The sequence below is a fragment of the Halichoerus grypus genome, chromosome 3 (assembly GCF_964656455.1).
Source record: "Halichoerus grypus chromosome 3, mHalGry1.hap1.1, whole genome shotgun sequence".
In the NCBI taxonomy this organism is placed as follows: domain Eukaryota; kingdom Metazoa; phylum Chordata; class Mammalia; order Carnivora; family Phocidae; genus Halichoerus; species Halichoerus grypus.
The window spans coordinates 5005506-5020499 of record NC_135714.1 but is presented as its reverse complement, the minus strand read 5'-3'; the positions used below and the strand labels follow the sequence as shown (position 1 = coordinate 5020499).

General features: G+C 54.7%; 1 protein-coding gene across 1 annotated transcript in view; it reads right to left on the bottom strand.

Annotated features, from left to right (window-relative positions):
- The window catches only part of JAKMIP1 (janus kinase and microtubule interacting protein 1), a 126981-nt gene that overhangs the window by 6069 nt on the left and 105918 nt on the right, over positions 1-14994 (bottom strand). Inside the window, exons 17-19 of the mRNA XM_036104667.2 lie at positions 9323-9391; positions 7577-7654; positions 4500-4703 (exon numbers count right to left, since the gene is read on the bottom strand). Coding sequence (XP_035960560.1) covers positions 4500-4703; positions 7577-7654; positions 9323-9391 — 351 coding nt within the window. The remainder of the gene's footprint in view (positions 1-4499; positions 4704-7576; positions 7655-9322; positions 9392-14994) is intronic.

Sequence of the window (14994 nt, the reverse complement as noted above, 5' to 3'; positions counted from 1 at the left end):
CCACGTCTGAGGATCTAACAAGTGAATCTGCACCAATGGCTCAAAGCAGAGTTGGCATAGAGTACACACCCTATAAAGGATTAGGAAACCCATACGTTTCTAATTCTCTTCCACCTGAGGGGAGGAATGTGCACCTCAGTGTGGCATGACCATCCCCCAAGGATCCCTTGGCAAGGTGATGAGGCAGAGAGCACCCAAGAACGGGCACAGAACTCAGCTGGGGGATGCCTGGCTGGCTCAGTCAATTAAGCGTCTGCCTTCAGCTCAGGTCATGATCCCAGGGTCCTGGGATCGAGCCCCGCATCGGGCTCCCTGCTCAGCGGGGAGCCTGCTTCTCCCTCTGCCTGCCGCTCCCCCTGCTTGTGTTCCCTCTCACTCTGTCTCCCTCTGTCAAATAAATAAAATCTTTAAAAAAAATCCTATATTCAGCAGCTGCTACTTTTGAAAATTACAGCTTACAGACAACGTACACCTTTCATCAAGCACAGTAAACCCATTCCTACCTCAGGGCCTTTGGACTTGCTGCTCTCTGCACAGAGCCTGGGGTTTCACCTCCTCATCATTTCCCACCTGTCCTCTTAGCCTTTCTGACACCCTTGGCATTTATTTGTGTTGTGAGTTTCCTCACTGGATTATAAGAGCATGTTCTTCTCCACGAAAGCAGGGACTTGGCTCACTGCCCCAGTCCCAGCGGCCAGACCCATGCCTGGCACATGATAGGTACTCGACCATCAGAAGCAAGCAGGAAGCCACAACACCTCGCTTTAGCCGGCGCCCTGTTGTCTCAGGGCTTGCTGGAAGGAAACCCTCCCCTCTGCTTGGGCATCACACCCGGATGACCAACTCCAGGAAACTCTGTTACAGGGAACCGATGTGCTCTGAAGTCTGAGCATCTCTTACGAAGATGCCGGGCGGGGGCCCCGTGCCGGCGGCTGTCACACGTGTGGCGCTCGGCAGGGGCGGGGAGCAAGGAACAGCGAGTGCTGTGGCGTCTCAGATACCCCTGCACCTGCCACACCAGGAGAGTCTGGCCAGGCATTTCCCCCTCGAGGCAAAGCCTGGAGGCGGAGCTGCTCCAAATTGCCCAGAGTACAGATGAAGAAGCTGAAACCCGAGTGTTAAGCCTTGCCACTGATTCGGGCACCGGGCCCAGAGCAGGGAGGAGGTGGGCCCGGTCCTCTGAATTCTATGGCCCTATGCAACAGAGGAGTGGCTCACCTGGCCTGAGTCAGGGCGACAGGGCGAGGGAAGGAGGGCAAGAAGGAGTGAGAGCTTACTTCCTTCCAGAACCAAAAAAGGAATGAGACCCTGCTATGGACCGAACTGCACCCCTGCCCCAAATTCCTAGGTTGGAGCCCTAACCCCCAGTGTGAGTGTGTTTGGACATATTAAGGTTAAGTAAGGTCATAGAAGGGGTCCCTGAGCTGGTAGGATTGGTGGCCTTTATAAGAGGAGAACAATCTCTCCCTCCAACCTGCCCTCCCCTTCCCCTCTTCCTTCTCCTTTCCTCCCCCTTGGCCATTTGAGGGCACAGAGAGAAGGAGGCTGTCTGCGAGCCAGGAAGAGCCCTCACCAGCAACCAGATCAGCCAGCCCCTTGCTCCTGGACCTCCGGCCTCCAGAGCTGGGAGCCACAGATGTCTGTTGTCCAAGTCTCCCGTGTGGCATTTGTTACGGTGCCCGAGCAGACGGAGACAGACCTTACTCCCCTCTGGAACTCACAGCCACGGATCTCTATTTACGATTCACCAAAACTGAGCAACTTTAATCTGCACAGAATCACCTTTGAATCCTGTAAAATGCAGAATCCGATTCAGTAGGTCTGGGGTGGGGCCCGAGAATCTGCATTTCTAACAGCTCCCAGGTGATGTTCCTCCTGATGCTGCTGCTGGTCCACGGACCACACTTTGAGTAGCAGGGGTCGGCATCCACCAGGGTTATTATATAGAGAGAGTCTCCTTTCACTGAACACCCACCATGCTCCAGACATAGCTAATTGATTTGCATGTCTTGTCTCATCAAAGCTTCCCCAGCAGTCACAGTCGAATGCTGCATTGCCCTGGGTCTTTGGGGTATACTCACTAGCTCATCATACGTTCCAGACTTAGACCGTGAGGAGCACTTTCATGAGATTTGAGCCCTTAAGTCGGGTAATGACTTTTTGGTTCAAACACGCAAATGTCGTTCTGCTTTGGGCTGGGTTTTCTGAACAACCCCTCCATGCACTGCACACTCCATCAGCAAACCCCACAAATGAGACACAGTGCTGGACCTCAGGTGCAAGCCAGCACCCAGCTCCCCGGTCTGGTCCTGCTCCCACTACACCTACTCGTGGTCTCCACTTGGCAATTAAAATAGCCGCCTACACTTGCTGGGAGCACTTCACCTGCAAGAATACCATCTTATAACATCCCAATGAGTAGGCATTATTTCCATCCTCACAAGGGAACTGAGGCCCAGAGACACCAAGTCACTTGGCCAAGGCCACACGGCTAATATCCAGGAGAATAGGGTTCAAAGCCACACTGTCTGGTCCCAGTGTTTTTCAACCACTCTGCTACCCCAAACTGACCGCGACATGCTGCGCTGCTCTCTGAAATGCTGTTCCCCCTTGGTGGCCACCTGGTGTCTTCCTATTTATCTTCAAAGCCTGGTTACAGCTGGGCCCTCCACTGGGAACCTTCCCAGACTCCTAACCAATGTCCTGGGCAGGGGCATCCTGGCATAAGAGCCTCAGCCACACGAGTTGGTGAGGATCTGTGCTGTGTTTGGGCCTCCCACTGGGCTGGGGGTGCCCCAGGCCACTTTTCACTATCCATGTGACCAAAACAGAGGTGGCTGAGTGGCAATGTCCTTGAAGGCAAACGCCCACGCCTATATCCCTGTGCCAAGATCTCCTCGATGGTACTGGCCGCAAGCCCCTCTTCCCCCTCCCTCTCGTGCCTCCCTTTCCCTCCCCGCTCCGTCCTGCGATGCCCTGCCCGGCAAGGCTGACCATCACTCTGGTCCTTGTCACTGCAAGTTCTTGGTCTCCATCCTCAGGGGCCTGCCCTACACCAGCAGCTTCCCCACCCACCTGGGCCACGGGGATTCCACGTCCTCCCTGCCCCCCTTCCACCCCACGTGAATAACGTGGTCTGCCCTTACCTTCCCTTAGGACGCGAGGTGGCCCTGTGTGTGGGCACGAGGCTGCAGCGTCACCACGGTTGCCACCTTCCCCTCCCCTCCCCCTCTGCTCAGAAGCCTGAGCCTGCGCCTCACCCACTGGTCCGCACCCTGGGCCCCACTCACCCCTTCCACACACCAGACCTTCTCAATCAGCGGATTGATGCCTTTCCCCTCTCCCTGCTCTGTCTCCAACTGCCCCCTCGCCCTGGCCCTCGCTGTGCCAACCTGATCAGGAATCTCTCTCTAACGAAACCCCCTCCCTCGACACAGCGTGTGTGTGCACATGTCTGCACACTCGGGCTGAGCACACGCTGCTTCTGAGCCAGGGTGCTGGGGAGCCGATGACCAGATGCCCCCAGAACAGAGCAGGCAGCATGGGGACGGAGGCGACAGCCAGGCCGGGGTCACAGGGGCTGCCTGCGTGTCCTCTCAACCACACCAAGTGCTGAGTGAAGACCCTCCCGGGCTGACAGGTCCCCCTTCCCCGCCTCCTTCCACCCCGGCACCGGCGTCTGGCTGTGCCCCCCACGCGCCTTCCTCAAATCCGCGGGGGCCTGTGCTCTCTTCGGACACAACCCTCCCCTGCCCCTTCCCGACGGCCTCCTCCCTCTGCCTTCTGTGCTGTCGCCTCCCCTGCTCACCCGGGCCCTTCCTCACTGGTGGGACTCCCTACGAGCTGTGTGACCTGCAGGCACGTGACTTAAACTTCTTGAGCCCCAGCGTTCTCATCAGGGGAATGGACATCATTGTCCCCACCCCACGGGGGGGGCCACCATCAAGGGTCCCCGCCAGTGAGCACCCAACAAGTGTCCCCGTTATCACCCTGCAGTCCGCGAAGCCTGGCTCCCCGTGTGCTCAGCAGCATGTGACACTCACACAGGACTCCAAACCTTGGAATACATTTAGGGTTTTAGAGTCAACGACGAATACAGCTGTCAGGTCCAGTCCTCAAATTAGCCATCATCCCAAAATACAGCAAAAAAAAGCAAACCGTTCAGCCACGCCTTCTGGTTTTAAAAAGAACCTGACTTTCAAACAGAATACACCTGCTGGAGGGAGCGGTCCCAGGGCAGAGCTGGCTCTGGTTTGCCTGAGGACTCAGCAGGGGTGGGCCGCAGGGTTGAAATGCGCATCGGCCCAGCGCCCCCCTTTGCGGACAATGCACCTGCTGTGCTGTGAGGACATCCGAGAGAAGACCTGCCTTGGTCCCGGGGAGACTCGCTTGGCTGTCAGCTGTCCGTCAGACGTGCCTGGAACACCCAGGGGCCCGCCCGAGGGCTCAGAGGCGGGACGAGGGCAAGAGGCACCTGGTGCCAGCCGCCTGCCCCTCACCTGCTGGGCCTGCTGCAGCAGCTCCATGCGCTCCCGCAGGACCTGGCTGTCGGACTCCCGGCTCTGTCTCAGGATCTGCCGGCGCAGCTTCTCCACGGCGGCCCGCAGGTCCTCCCGCTGGCCCTCGCTCAGCGCCTCGCTGGCCCTCCGCCCGGGCTCCTGCTGCAGCGCGCTGTACAGCGTGGCCTCCAGCTCCTGGATTTTCTGAGGGGCCCAAATCACACCGACAGTGGGAGATCACAAAGGGGCGGACAGTAACGGCCGGGGCAGTGCGGCTCAGGGAGGCAGAGCTGGAGGTCTCAGGCGGGGAGGGGAGGCGTGCGGGGGGCCTTGTGGAGTGGCCAGCAGGCGCGGGCAGGGGTGGGCGGGGGGGAGCGAGGGAACCCCCTTCAGCCCCGTGCACACCTTACAGAGAACATGTCTTATTCGATTCAATCAAGAATAGCCCTCCTCTTGTATAGCAGAGGACAGGGCCATAAGAGAAAATCATCACAACCGCCCCTTAAAACGTGTGCTTCAAAGAGAGGCTTGTTCTCATTTTGTTCTTGGCGCCCCACGTATTCCCCCCACCTTGGGAGCAAACCACCCCTTTTATCCTGGCTGGCAGTGGGAGGAAAAAAGTCTCAAACTGCACACACGTGGTTTTCAGCCAGCTAGTTCGGAATGCGATTTTAACCTAGAGCAAACAGTAACAGTGTTCTAACCAGGCCCTCCCTGCTAAAAACGCGAGACGCCAGGTGTTAGCAAAGCGGATGAGAGATTAGTGGCCAGTCGAAGGCTCCTTGTGAAAGGCAAAGGTTTTAATCGTTAGAGGAAGTTCTTTTCCACTTCACCCCAAGACACTTAAATATAGTTACCTCATAGGGATATCTAGGGACAAGAGAGAATTATCTCCTTTTCTGCATCCCTAAACCCCACCCACATCATCCTTGAATGGAAACCCCACCCTGGGCCAGGCTGACCATCGCTCTGGTCATTGTCACTGCAAATTCTTGGTCCCCTCCCTCCGAAGCCTGTCCTACCCCTGAAACTTTCCCCACCACAAGGCTTCTAGTCAAGGGAGCTAAGGAACTAAGGAACTGCTCCTCGTCTTCCTAAGACCGACTAGACCAATCTTCAGTTTGGATGGAAACTGCCAAGAAGAGGCGAGAGGTGGCTAGAGGCAGGGGGGCAGGGGGGAGGTTTTCCACGGAAAGCGTCTGCAGCCGTCTGGCCCCCAGCTCTCCCTGCTGCTCTCGTCAGAGCTCGCCTGTGCCTGCTGGCTCACCCCCTCCCCGTTCAGAGCTGAGCTTCTAGGAGACCCAGGTCACCAGCTTCCAGCCAGGACCCCACCACCCAACTCCAGAAGCTCCACTGCGGACCCGCCCCATCTCACTCAGCGCGATGACAAAGGAATGCAGGTCCACACGTGGCTCCTGCCGTGCCGCCCTCACTCCTGCCCAGGCACGAGGCACTGCCGCCCTCTTGGAGCTTGTGACTTCCCTCACTGTTCAAATCCATCCAGCTTGGCATCAGAACACAACCCGTCATGGGCCTGAAATCCCCCCTGAGGCTTTGGAACAGTTTTGGGAAGGAACATAGTTTCTACAGGGTGGCAGGATCAGCACGCCCAGGGGCCTCCTCTGCAGAACCAGGACGCAGAGGGACCCCCGGGGCCTTCCTGCGAGCCATACTTAGACAGCAAAGGGTGGACACCGAGCTTTTCCAAAATGTGTTGGAAATCACCAGTCCTGCCAGAGGCCCCTTGAAAAGTCAGTCCGTGATCCAGTGAGCTTGGCAAAGTGCTTGCTTATGTTCCTCTCAGAGCCCCGGCCCACCCTTCAACCTTCAACACATTAAGGACCCAAGGAGCCCTTCAGAGTTTTCCAAACTTGTTCCATTGGCTTCAGTGCCTACGAATCTCCTGAAATCACATTCCTCAGAGCTTTCTAGGAAATGCTAGGGAGGCAGGGCCACGCGACAGATGGTGTGTGGTGCGGGAAAGGCATTCTCGCAAGGACCAAGGTGGGGGCGGAGTTGCGGCAAAACCAGCAAGGGAATGGTTGAGTGTGAGCATCCCTCCTCTAGAAGGAGGAGATATTTCTATTTTAAATTGCCCTCCGCGCCATGACGATACCGTGTGCCCAGAAGTAAGCGCTAGGAGAGAAGATGGCCCGTCCCAGTGAGGCTCAATCCCCAGGACCTACGACCTCTCCAGCTCCCCGTCCTCCTCATTCAGGCCTCAGACCCTGGACACCAAGAGCCAGGGGTCTTGGGGAGGTGGGCCAGCCCTCATGCCCAGGCTCCTGGCTCTCCATCTTCCTGGACAAGCTCATGGAAACAAGGGCTTGAAAGTCATTTTTCTGTTGTGGACTCTGCATTTCTCGGGTACGCACCATTTTGTAAAAATGATCCTAACTACAAATGACTGGGGCAAAGCCTTGCTGGAGACTTTGGGTACCGCACCACTTCTTCCTGCAAGAAGGGACACTCAACTCTCCCTTCTCTGTGCCGTGGGGACCCCTAGTGGGGCCCATGTTATCTCCCTGTCTCACTCGCTGCTGGGAGAGTCCGCAAAACCATATGACACGTGAACCTGGACGGGATCCCATTTTAAGCTAATCACCAGGAAGCCCAGGACAAATTTTGTGACCCAAATGCAGTATGGCACAAGTAATTTTTATTCTGATCAGCGGCCTCTGCTCTCCTTGCTGAGCCTCCGTGTCCCTCGGTGGCTGCCCCTCATTCCTGTGCACAGGAAAACTTGCTCTGGGGTTTTACACGTAAACAAGTATTCAAGTATAACAAACTCATAAGAAAGACGGTTTCTTCACACTCATCTCAAACGATTCCTAGAATTGAATAAGCATGCCTGAAGAAACCATCCAGCTAAGTAAATGTTTTGGAAAATCATGATTGATTTGGAAAAAAGGGACAATTTCTCTGTACAGTCATTCCGGTCAGAACACAGACAGGGCATTTTGATGGCACCCACGGGGCCCCGGTGGGGCCCCTAAATGTGGTGTGCCCCAAAGGAAAACACAGCCTCTGAGGGAGAGTCTAACAAGCCAAAGCGACCAACCCACTCCCGGTCCTACCAGGTACGCCTGGTCGAGGGCTTCCTTCCTGTAGTCTAGCTCCTCCTCCAGGTAGCCCTTCTGCCTGCTGAACAGGTCCTGAAAAAGAGGAGGCCCCCCACGATCGAGATCAGCATGAGAACCCATCCCAGTGAGGCTCTGCAGAGCCCACCCACTCACCTCTGCTAGAGAGCAACGGTCCCACCAAGCTGGGGACCCACCAGGGGCTCAGATGAGAAGGGAGGTGATGGTCTGCCCTGCTCACCGCCCCCTGCATGAATCTCCTGCAGGAACCTTGCAGGCCCAGGAGCTGTGATCCAGCCTGGCTTCCCTTCCCCATGGGGGCCCGACTACACCAAAGCAACGCCCCTCCAACCCGGTGCCCACGCAGGAGTCCTTCTCAGTTCCTCTTGTCATGTCCTGGTTGCCCCTGAAGACCATCCCAACAGTTCTCAGATGTGGCTCTTCCTCCCCCCACGACAGCATCCCCCACCTTCCGACCGGTCTCACTGCTGTACGCCTCCTCCCCATGCCCGGGTCACCCTTCCGGTCCCTGCAAGCATGGTCTACCCAGAATGCAAATCTCCACTACTGGTTGGAGGGTTCCAAGGTGAGAGCTCCTCTCCTGTGGGCCCGTGACTTCACAGATGAGGAAACAGGACCAGAGAAGCCCAGTGCCTTGCCCTAGATGCCACGGTGTCGTGGTGGCCAAGGACCGACTAGACTCCAAGCCAGGGCCCTCTCACACCACGTGTGCTCCCAGGCTGTAAGCGATTCCTTCTACCTTCTGTTTCCACATCTCATTTCTATTTGCAAAACTTGAATTGGTCTTTGAGGCTCAAGACCCATTTCTTCCGGGCAGCCCTCTCTGCATCCCCCAGGTTGGGCACAACGGACCCCCCCATATGCCATAGGCCCCTGGTGAATAACCGCCACCACCGCATCTCATCAGGGACCCATACGTGCCAAGCAAGGTACACAATTGGCTGTGCGTCTCACGTCTCTCATCCCTACGGCCCAGCAAGGTGGAACTTGGAACCCCCACTTAGCAATGAGGAAATGAAGGGCCAGTCCGTCTTTCCCAAACTCTCATGGCCGTTAAGGGGGCCAACAAGGATGGGAGGCTCAGCTGTGTGTCTCTGGAGCCACTGGGCCAAGTGCCTTGGCATCACCCACGTGCTGCTCCTAATGTCCCCAGGCAGCACCGTGGCTGTTGGCTCATGAGCACATGTCCCCATAGGCCTGTAAGCTAGCTCCTCAAGGCAGGGACCCCACATATTTCTTACTGGACTGCTAATCCTGGCATGGCACCTGGGAGAACAGAGGCTCCAAAAATAGGTATTAAGTGAACAACTGAGTGAGTGAAAGAGTGAACGAATGGATGACAATTACCTGGAATAGACATTAGGGCAAACGCAAAATTTAGAAATGCATGCAAATAAACACCTATGAAAATACATGCAAGGGGGCACCTGGGTGGCATCTGACTCTTGATTTCGGCTCAGCTCATGATCTCAAGGTTGTGAGATTGAGCCCCGCGTCAGGCTCTGCGCTGGGCGTGGAGAGTCTGCTTGAGAGTCTCTCTCTCCCTTTCCCTGTGTGCACCACCCCCCCGCTTGTGAGCATGCTCTTTCTCTCTCTCTCAAATAAATAAATAAATAAATAAATAAATAAATAAACAAACTCTTTAAAAAAAGTACATGGGAGGCCTTCCTGGGAAGGAAGCTCTTGGCACCCTCCTGCATCCCAGAGGACTGAGTCTTTTACCTTTTCCCTCTCCAGGTCCAGCATCTTCTGGGTCAGGGCTGCCTCAGTTCCCTCTATTTGCTTCAGCCACTGGAAAACAGCAGGGACAGAGGGCCAGCAAATGAGAACCCGTGCTGGCTGGGGGCCTTCCACCAAAGCCGTGTGCAGGGGGCCTCTTCGACGAGGCTCCTGGCCTCCTCGGCCCATCCCAGGGTGGCCCTCAAAACAGAATTTCATTGTCTGTACAGATGTTCAGCTTTGACAGATGTTTGCTCAGGGATCAACCGGGTCATGGATATCCATGTGTGCACGCGTGCTTGTGTGTGTGTGTGTGTGTGTGTGTACCTGTGCATGGGCTTGGGTACGTATGTCCAATTGAGCCTACGTGTCCAGGAGAGACTTGGTGTGCATGCTCTGGGGGCCTGACTCCATGCAGAGTGGGCCCCTGTGTGCGGCTGGGTGGCTGAGTGTCATTGAGGTCTACTGCTGAGTGCCTCAAGGGTGGCTTCATGCTGGGGACCTCATCCAGCCCTTCACACCCACCCCATGGCAGAGGCAGCATCACGCGTTTTATAGGTGAAGACATGGATGCCTAGTTAAGTCACCTGTCCAAGGTCACACAGGTGGGCAATGAGGACTTCTAACCCAGCCTGCAAAACCACACCCCTGCGCACACCCGAGTGGCCAGGAGCACTGTGGAGTGAGGGGTGTGTTGAGTCCCAGGGCATGTGGGTGCTGAAGTGGGCGGGCAAGCACCTGCCAAGGGCAGGTCACAGGGACAGTCTGCCTCTTCTTGGGTCTGGGCTGGTGGTGAGCAGGAGGTGGGCAGCTGTTTCTCGGGATGGAGGTCTGTTAGGTGTGTCTTTATGAGGAGCCCACCTAAGAGAGGGGCTGGTGGGGAGACCTGCGGGGGCTTTGGTGGGGATGTCTGAGGGCAGGGGGTGTCCATGTTTGACACCGTGTATGAATGTGTGCACTCAACACGATAGACAGCCTCCTTGCCTCCAGGCTGGGGACCTTTCCTGGCCTCCCAGCCTCCCTCAGCTGCCACGCAAGGCTCAGCTGCCTCCTGGCTTTCCTTCTCTCCTGCTAGGGACTCCCCCTCCCCTTGGAGCCCTGCCCTTCACTCCCCCCCCCCCCCCCCCCGCCGCTCCTTGCCTCCCTGGGGATTCTACCTGCCCCTGTGCTCCCTCTGCTCTCTGCAGTGTCCCCCTGCAGCCCAGACCGCCCCACCACACCTCCCTCTGATGCCTCCCTAGCCTCCCTGGTCCCTCTGCTGGGGAAGAGCCCCATTTCACCCAAACCAGGAAGCGGGGAGCAGCCTTGATTTCTCCTTCTCCTCCCCTGTCCACACGCTGGTTCCACCTTCTACTGTTTCAAACACCCTCCTGCCGAACACCACTGCCACCACCCCTCCAGGCTCCTGTCTAGACCCAAAGCCCTTTCTGCTTTCGAGTCCGCATGTCCTCTCAAAAACCCACTTCTGCTTAAAGCCCTCGGGGACATCCCATCACTCCTGACAATGGCTGGCCCCCAAGCCAAGCCCGCTCTCCCTGACTGGAATTCACCACCTCTCCCACCCTTGGCCTCGGCCCCAGGCCTTCACTGAGCTAACACCTACTCAGCCTTCGGGCCAAGTTAGCTGTCACCTCCTCCAGGAAGCCTGCCCTGCTTCCTACCTCCATGGGGTCCGGTGCCCTCTAGGATCCCTACGAGTGGCTCTCACAGCACTCACCTGATGGATTGCTGTTGTCTGTTTCCCTCCCACAGAAGCCCGAAGGTAGGGACCATATCAGACGTGTTCTGTTACACTTCCTTAACCAGCACAGGCCCGGGATAAAGCATGGGCCCAACAAACATTTGCTGAACGAGAGCAGACATGAGAGTGTGGAGGTCTGGTGGGGGGGAGGGGTGCTGGCTCCATGGAGGGAATAAGACTAGATAAAGCTGTGATCACACAGGCTTCCCCCAACATCAAAGTGAGCTTGGCCCCCAGAGTGGACCCCCAGAGCCAGCAGCAGAAGCAGGCGCCCAAAATAGAGCATCTCGTTAGACATTACTGAGAGGATGTGCAATGTCTTAGAAATAGATAAGCATATTTTGGGTAGGAAAGGAAAGACATTTCATTTTTAATATCCTAATGCAGGCAGTCCTAAAATGAATAAAATTTAAATAGAAAAAAAATCAAAATCCAGTTTTGAATCATTACAACAAGCTGCTCTTAGAATAGGTTTTATAGAATATGGTGTCCAGTTTCTACTTACTGTTAAAAAAAAAAAAGATTTGACATGCGTATTATGCATAGAAAGAAAAAACTTGACAAGTGCTTCTCAGCAATTGAAAGAGGAAAATGAGGACAGAAAATGCTGGCCATGAGCATCCTGGGTACAAAAGGTCATGAATTTCGTATGGAAGAGAGTCCACCAGATAGCCACTGGGCCACACTCCAAGAGTGAGCATCTAAATGCAAGTGGCTCTGCACCACCCTCCAGGAAAGAGGGGTATGGGGACACTGCCCTCCTCCAAACCCTCAGGGAAGAAATGAGTCAGCCTACAGGGATGCGAGGAGGAGGACATCGTGTAGGAAGCCAGGTCTCTGCCCACAGGTGCAGGGTCCTGAGCCCCAGAGCTGGAGGGTGGGGGCCCTCTCTCCTCTAAAACCCAACTCTCCCTTCAAGAGGGTCCCAAGACCTTGACCCCAAGCCAACTATTGGAAAGCTTGGCTGTGGCCACAGGCCTAAGCTGAATTCACTAATCTATTGCTACCAGTGAGAACATGAAAATTTTTAAAAAACTGCCATCTGTCTGATTGGTTTTGACTATTTCTCAATTGGTTTTGAACTTTAAAGAGCTTCATAAAGAAGAGGTGTGAATTGGGGCGCCTAGGTGGCTCAGTCGGTTAGGCGTTGGACTCTTGATTTTGGCTCAGGTCATGATCTTGGGGTTGTGGGATGGAGTCCTGAGTTGGGCTCTGCACTGGGGGTGGAGCCTGCTTGGGATTCTCTCTCTTCCTCCCCCTCTGTCCCTCCCCTCACCTCTCTCTCCCTCTCTAAAAATAAATAAATAAAATTAAAAAAAAAAAAAAAGAAGAGGTGTGACTCTGATCACCTGTAAACCCTCAGATGTCCTATGTTCAAGCTTCTTTTCTGGGCACGTGCTGTGTGTAGAGGACGTGGGGTGGAGACAAGATGTGGCCCCTGACCTTGGACTCTGCTAACCTTCAAGAAGGAACCAGGCTTCCCCAGGCAAATAGGAGCAAACCCCCAGAGCAAGATGCCCTGGCAAGGTCATCCAGGAGCACCATGTGACATTCTTAATTAGAGCTGCACTTCACTTATATGCTACAAAAGCGGCATTGTGTCTCCAAAGAGAAAATTGAATTTGCCCTCAGTTTGGTCAGATGCTGACACTGAGTGGCAATTTTTAAAACTACATGCATTTGGGTGGGGGGGGTCTCTGATCCCGCTGCCAGCTCATGAGCTCCAGGGTGACCGACTCATGTGTGCTTGCTCAGGACTGTCCCCATTCCAGCACTGACATCCCCACGTCCCAGGAACCCTTCAGTCCAAGGCAAACTGGGCAGTCTGTGTCCCTGGGGGTCCTGTCAGGGCTCTCACCTGGTCCTGCAGACCCACCTTTCCTCTTGGGGCCACTCCCAGCACCAACACTCCCTCTAGGGGGACAGATAGCAACTCCCAAACCTACGGGATCTTTAGTCACAGACCTGTGGCAGAGCTGAGGTCTCCTAGACCCAATCTGAAAAAATGGGAAAATACTGGTCTGAGTCCAGTCCCCAAGGACTGTCCCAGATCCGGAGGTGGGACCCTCTCACCTGCACCCAGTTGGCTGGTGAAAGGTGGTGGTGGGGGTGGCCTGTGACAGGGTCAAAGCAGACAGTTGTTGCAGGCCAGGCAGGGGTATGACGGGGGCACATCGCTAATCTCGCACGGTTGCTGAGAGGAACAGGGGCCCTATAGATCTGAGGTCGGAAGCCCAAGGCTGCAGGTCTGGACACCCACGATTTGCCGGGCTGTGGGGAGGAATGTATCAGGGAGAAGGGAGCAGCTTGAAAGGGGCGACTCTCAACGAGGCTGTGAACTCCCTACAGGGTGTGGCCCTCCAAGAGACTCTGGGGGTTGGAGAGAGGGAGGCCCCCAGGCCTGCTGCCCAGCCCCCTCCCAAACCAGCCACCCAAGTCACGGAGGGTTGCTGCTCTTGGTTCACCACCCACCATCACTGGTCAAACCCCTTTGCCCTAAGTGCTCAGTAGCAATGTTTGGTTCTGCTTAAAAATGCCATGTCCTGGAGTCCTGACACCAACCCTGCCAGGTTTGTGGGTTCTCCATTCGGTGGCTCACAGTGACCCAGAGACCGGTCTGCAGAAGCCCCAGGTGGGGGTCCACCCAGGAGGGGCCTCCCAGGGGATGAGGAAGGAACTGCTGGGCCTGACCTCACCAATCCTCCAGGGAGCGCTCGGCACTAAACTGAGTTTTGAGTGTTTCCTAGGCACTTGTATGTCACACTCCCCAGAGCTCTGCACAGGACGTTTGGATATACTGGTGTGAGGGGTGTTTACTGAATGAGTACCCTGTGCCTGACCCTGTATGGCTGCCTGCGGCCAGCCACGTGTGAGTCAGCATCACCCCTGTCCAGCTGGGGACATAGGCTCAGCCAGGGCAAGGGATCTGGGAAGTGACTTACCTCCTGTGTGACCTCGGGCAAGGCTTTGCTTAAGTCTGTTACCAACACTTTGTGCCCTTCATGTGACTAGGGAGGAAGGACAAGAGCCCAGGGCAGAAAAGTATTTCTATTTTCAATGCCCCTCCAAAAATTCTGGGAAGAATCTTGATTAAGATCACTAAGACTTCCTTGTTATTAAAATAACATTTTAAAGTTTAACTCCTGTGCTTTGAAAGGAAAAGCCCTCTGGATGGGATTGCATAAAAGTTATGTGTACCTAAAATATCCTAAACAAATGTAAAAGGTAAACGAACCAGGAACGTATTTTTAACAAATACAGCAAAGAGTTATTATCTTAATATGTAAAGCACAGGGAGGAGTCAGTAAGAAACACCATACTAAGGACAAACACCTATTGAATGAACAGATGAAGAGATGAATGAATTAATGAATGAATGAACGAACCAATAACAAACAAACCCAATGGAAATTGTCAACAGAAATGTTATTACAATTCACAAAGAAGGAAGAAAATAGATAATACATAATAACCCAGTATCACTACCTCTCAAATCAATGCAAACAGATACACGAACATCTATGTGATTTTAGCCTCTGGAACTGGCAGGGTTCTTTAGCGGAGACACGCTACGCTGAACGTGGAACCAGCAATGTGGTCATACTCAGGTCGAGGAGGAATTGGTGCCCCTTTTCTGGAAACCACTTTGACAATATTAAATCTCTGAAAAACCTCCCTACCGGTTGGCCCAGTGATTCCACCCCTAGAATCTATCCTGTGGAAGTGTTTTAAAAGGTAGGTAGGAATCTCCGGGTAGAGGTGTTCACCGCTGCATAACGATAAATAAGAAAAAAAAACAAAAACAAATGGAAAGGCAAAATCTAGCATAATTAGCTTCTGATTTAACCACTGGGTAAAACAAGGCGGAGTGGAAGCGGAGGAGGGAGGGTTAAAAACGGGAAGTCAAGTACGATTTTGACTAAGTTTAAAAAAT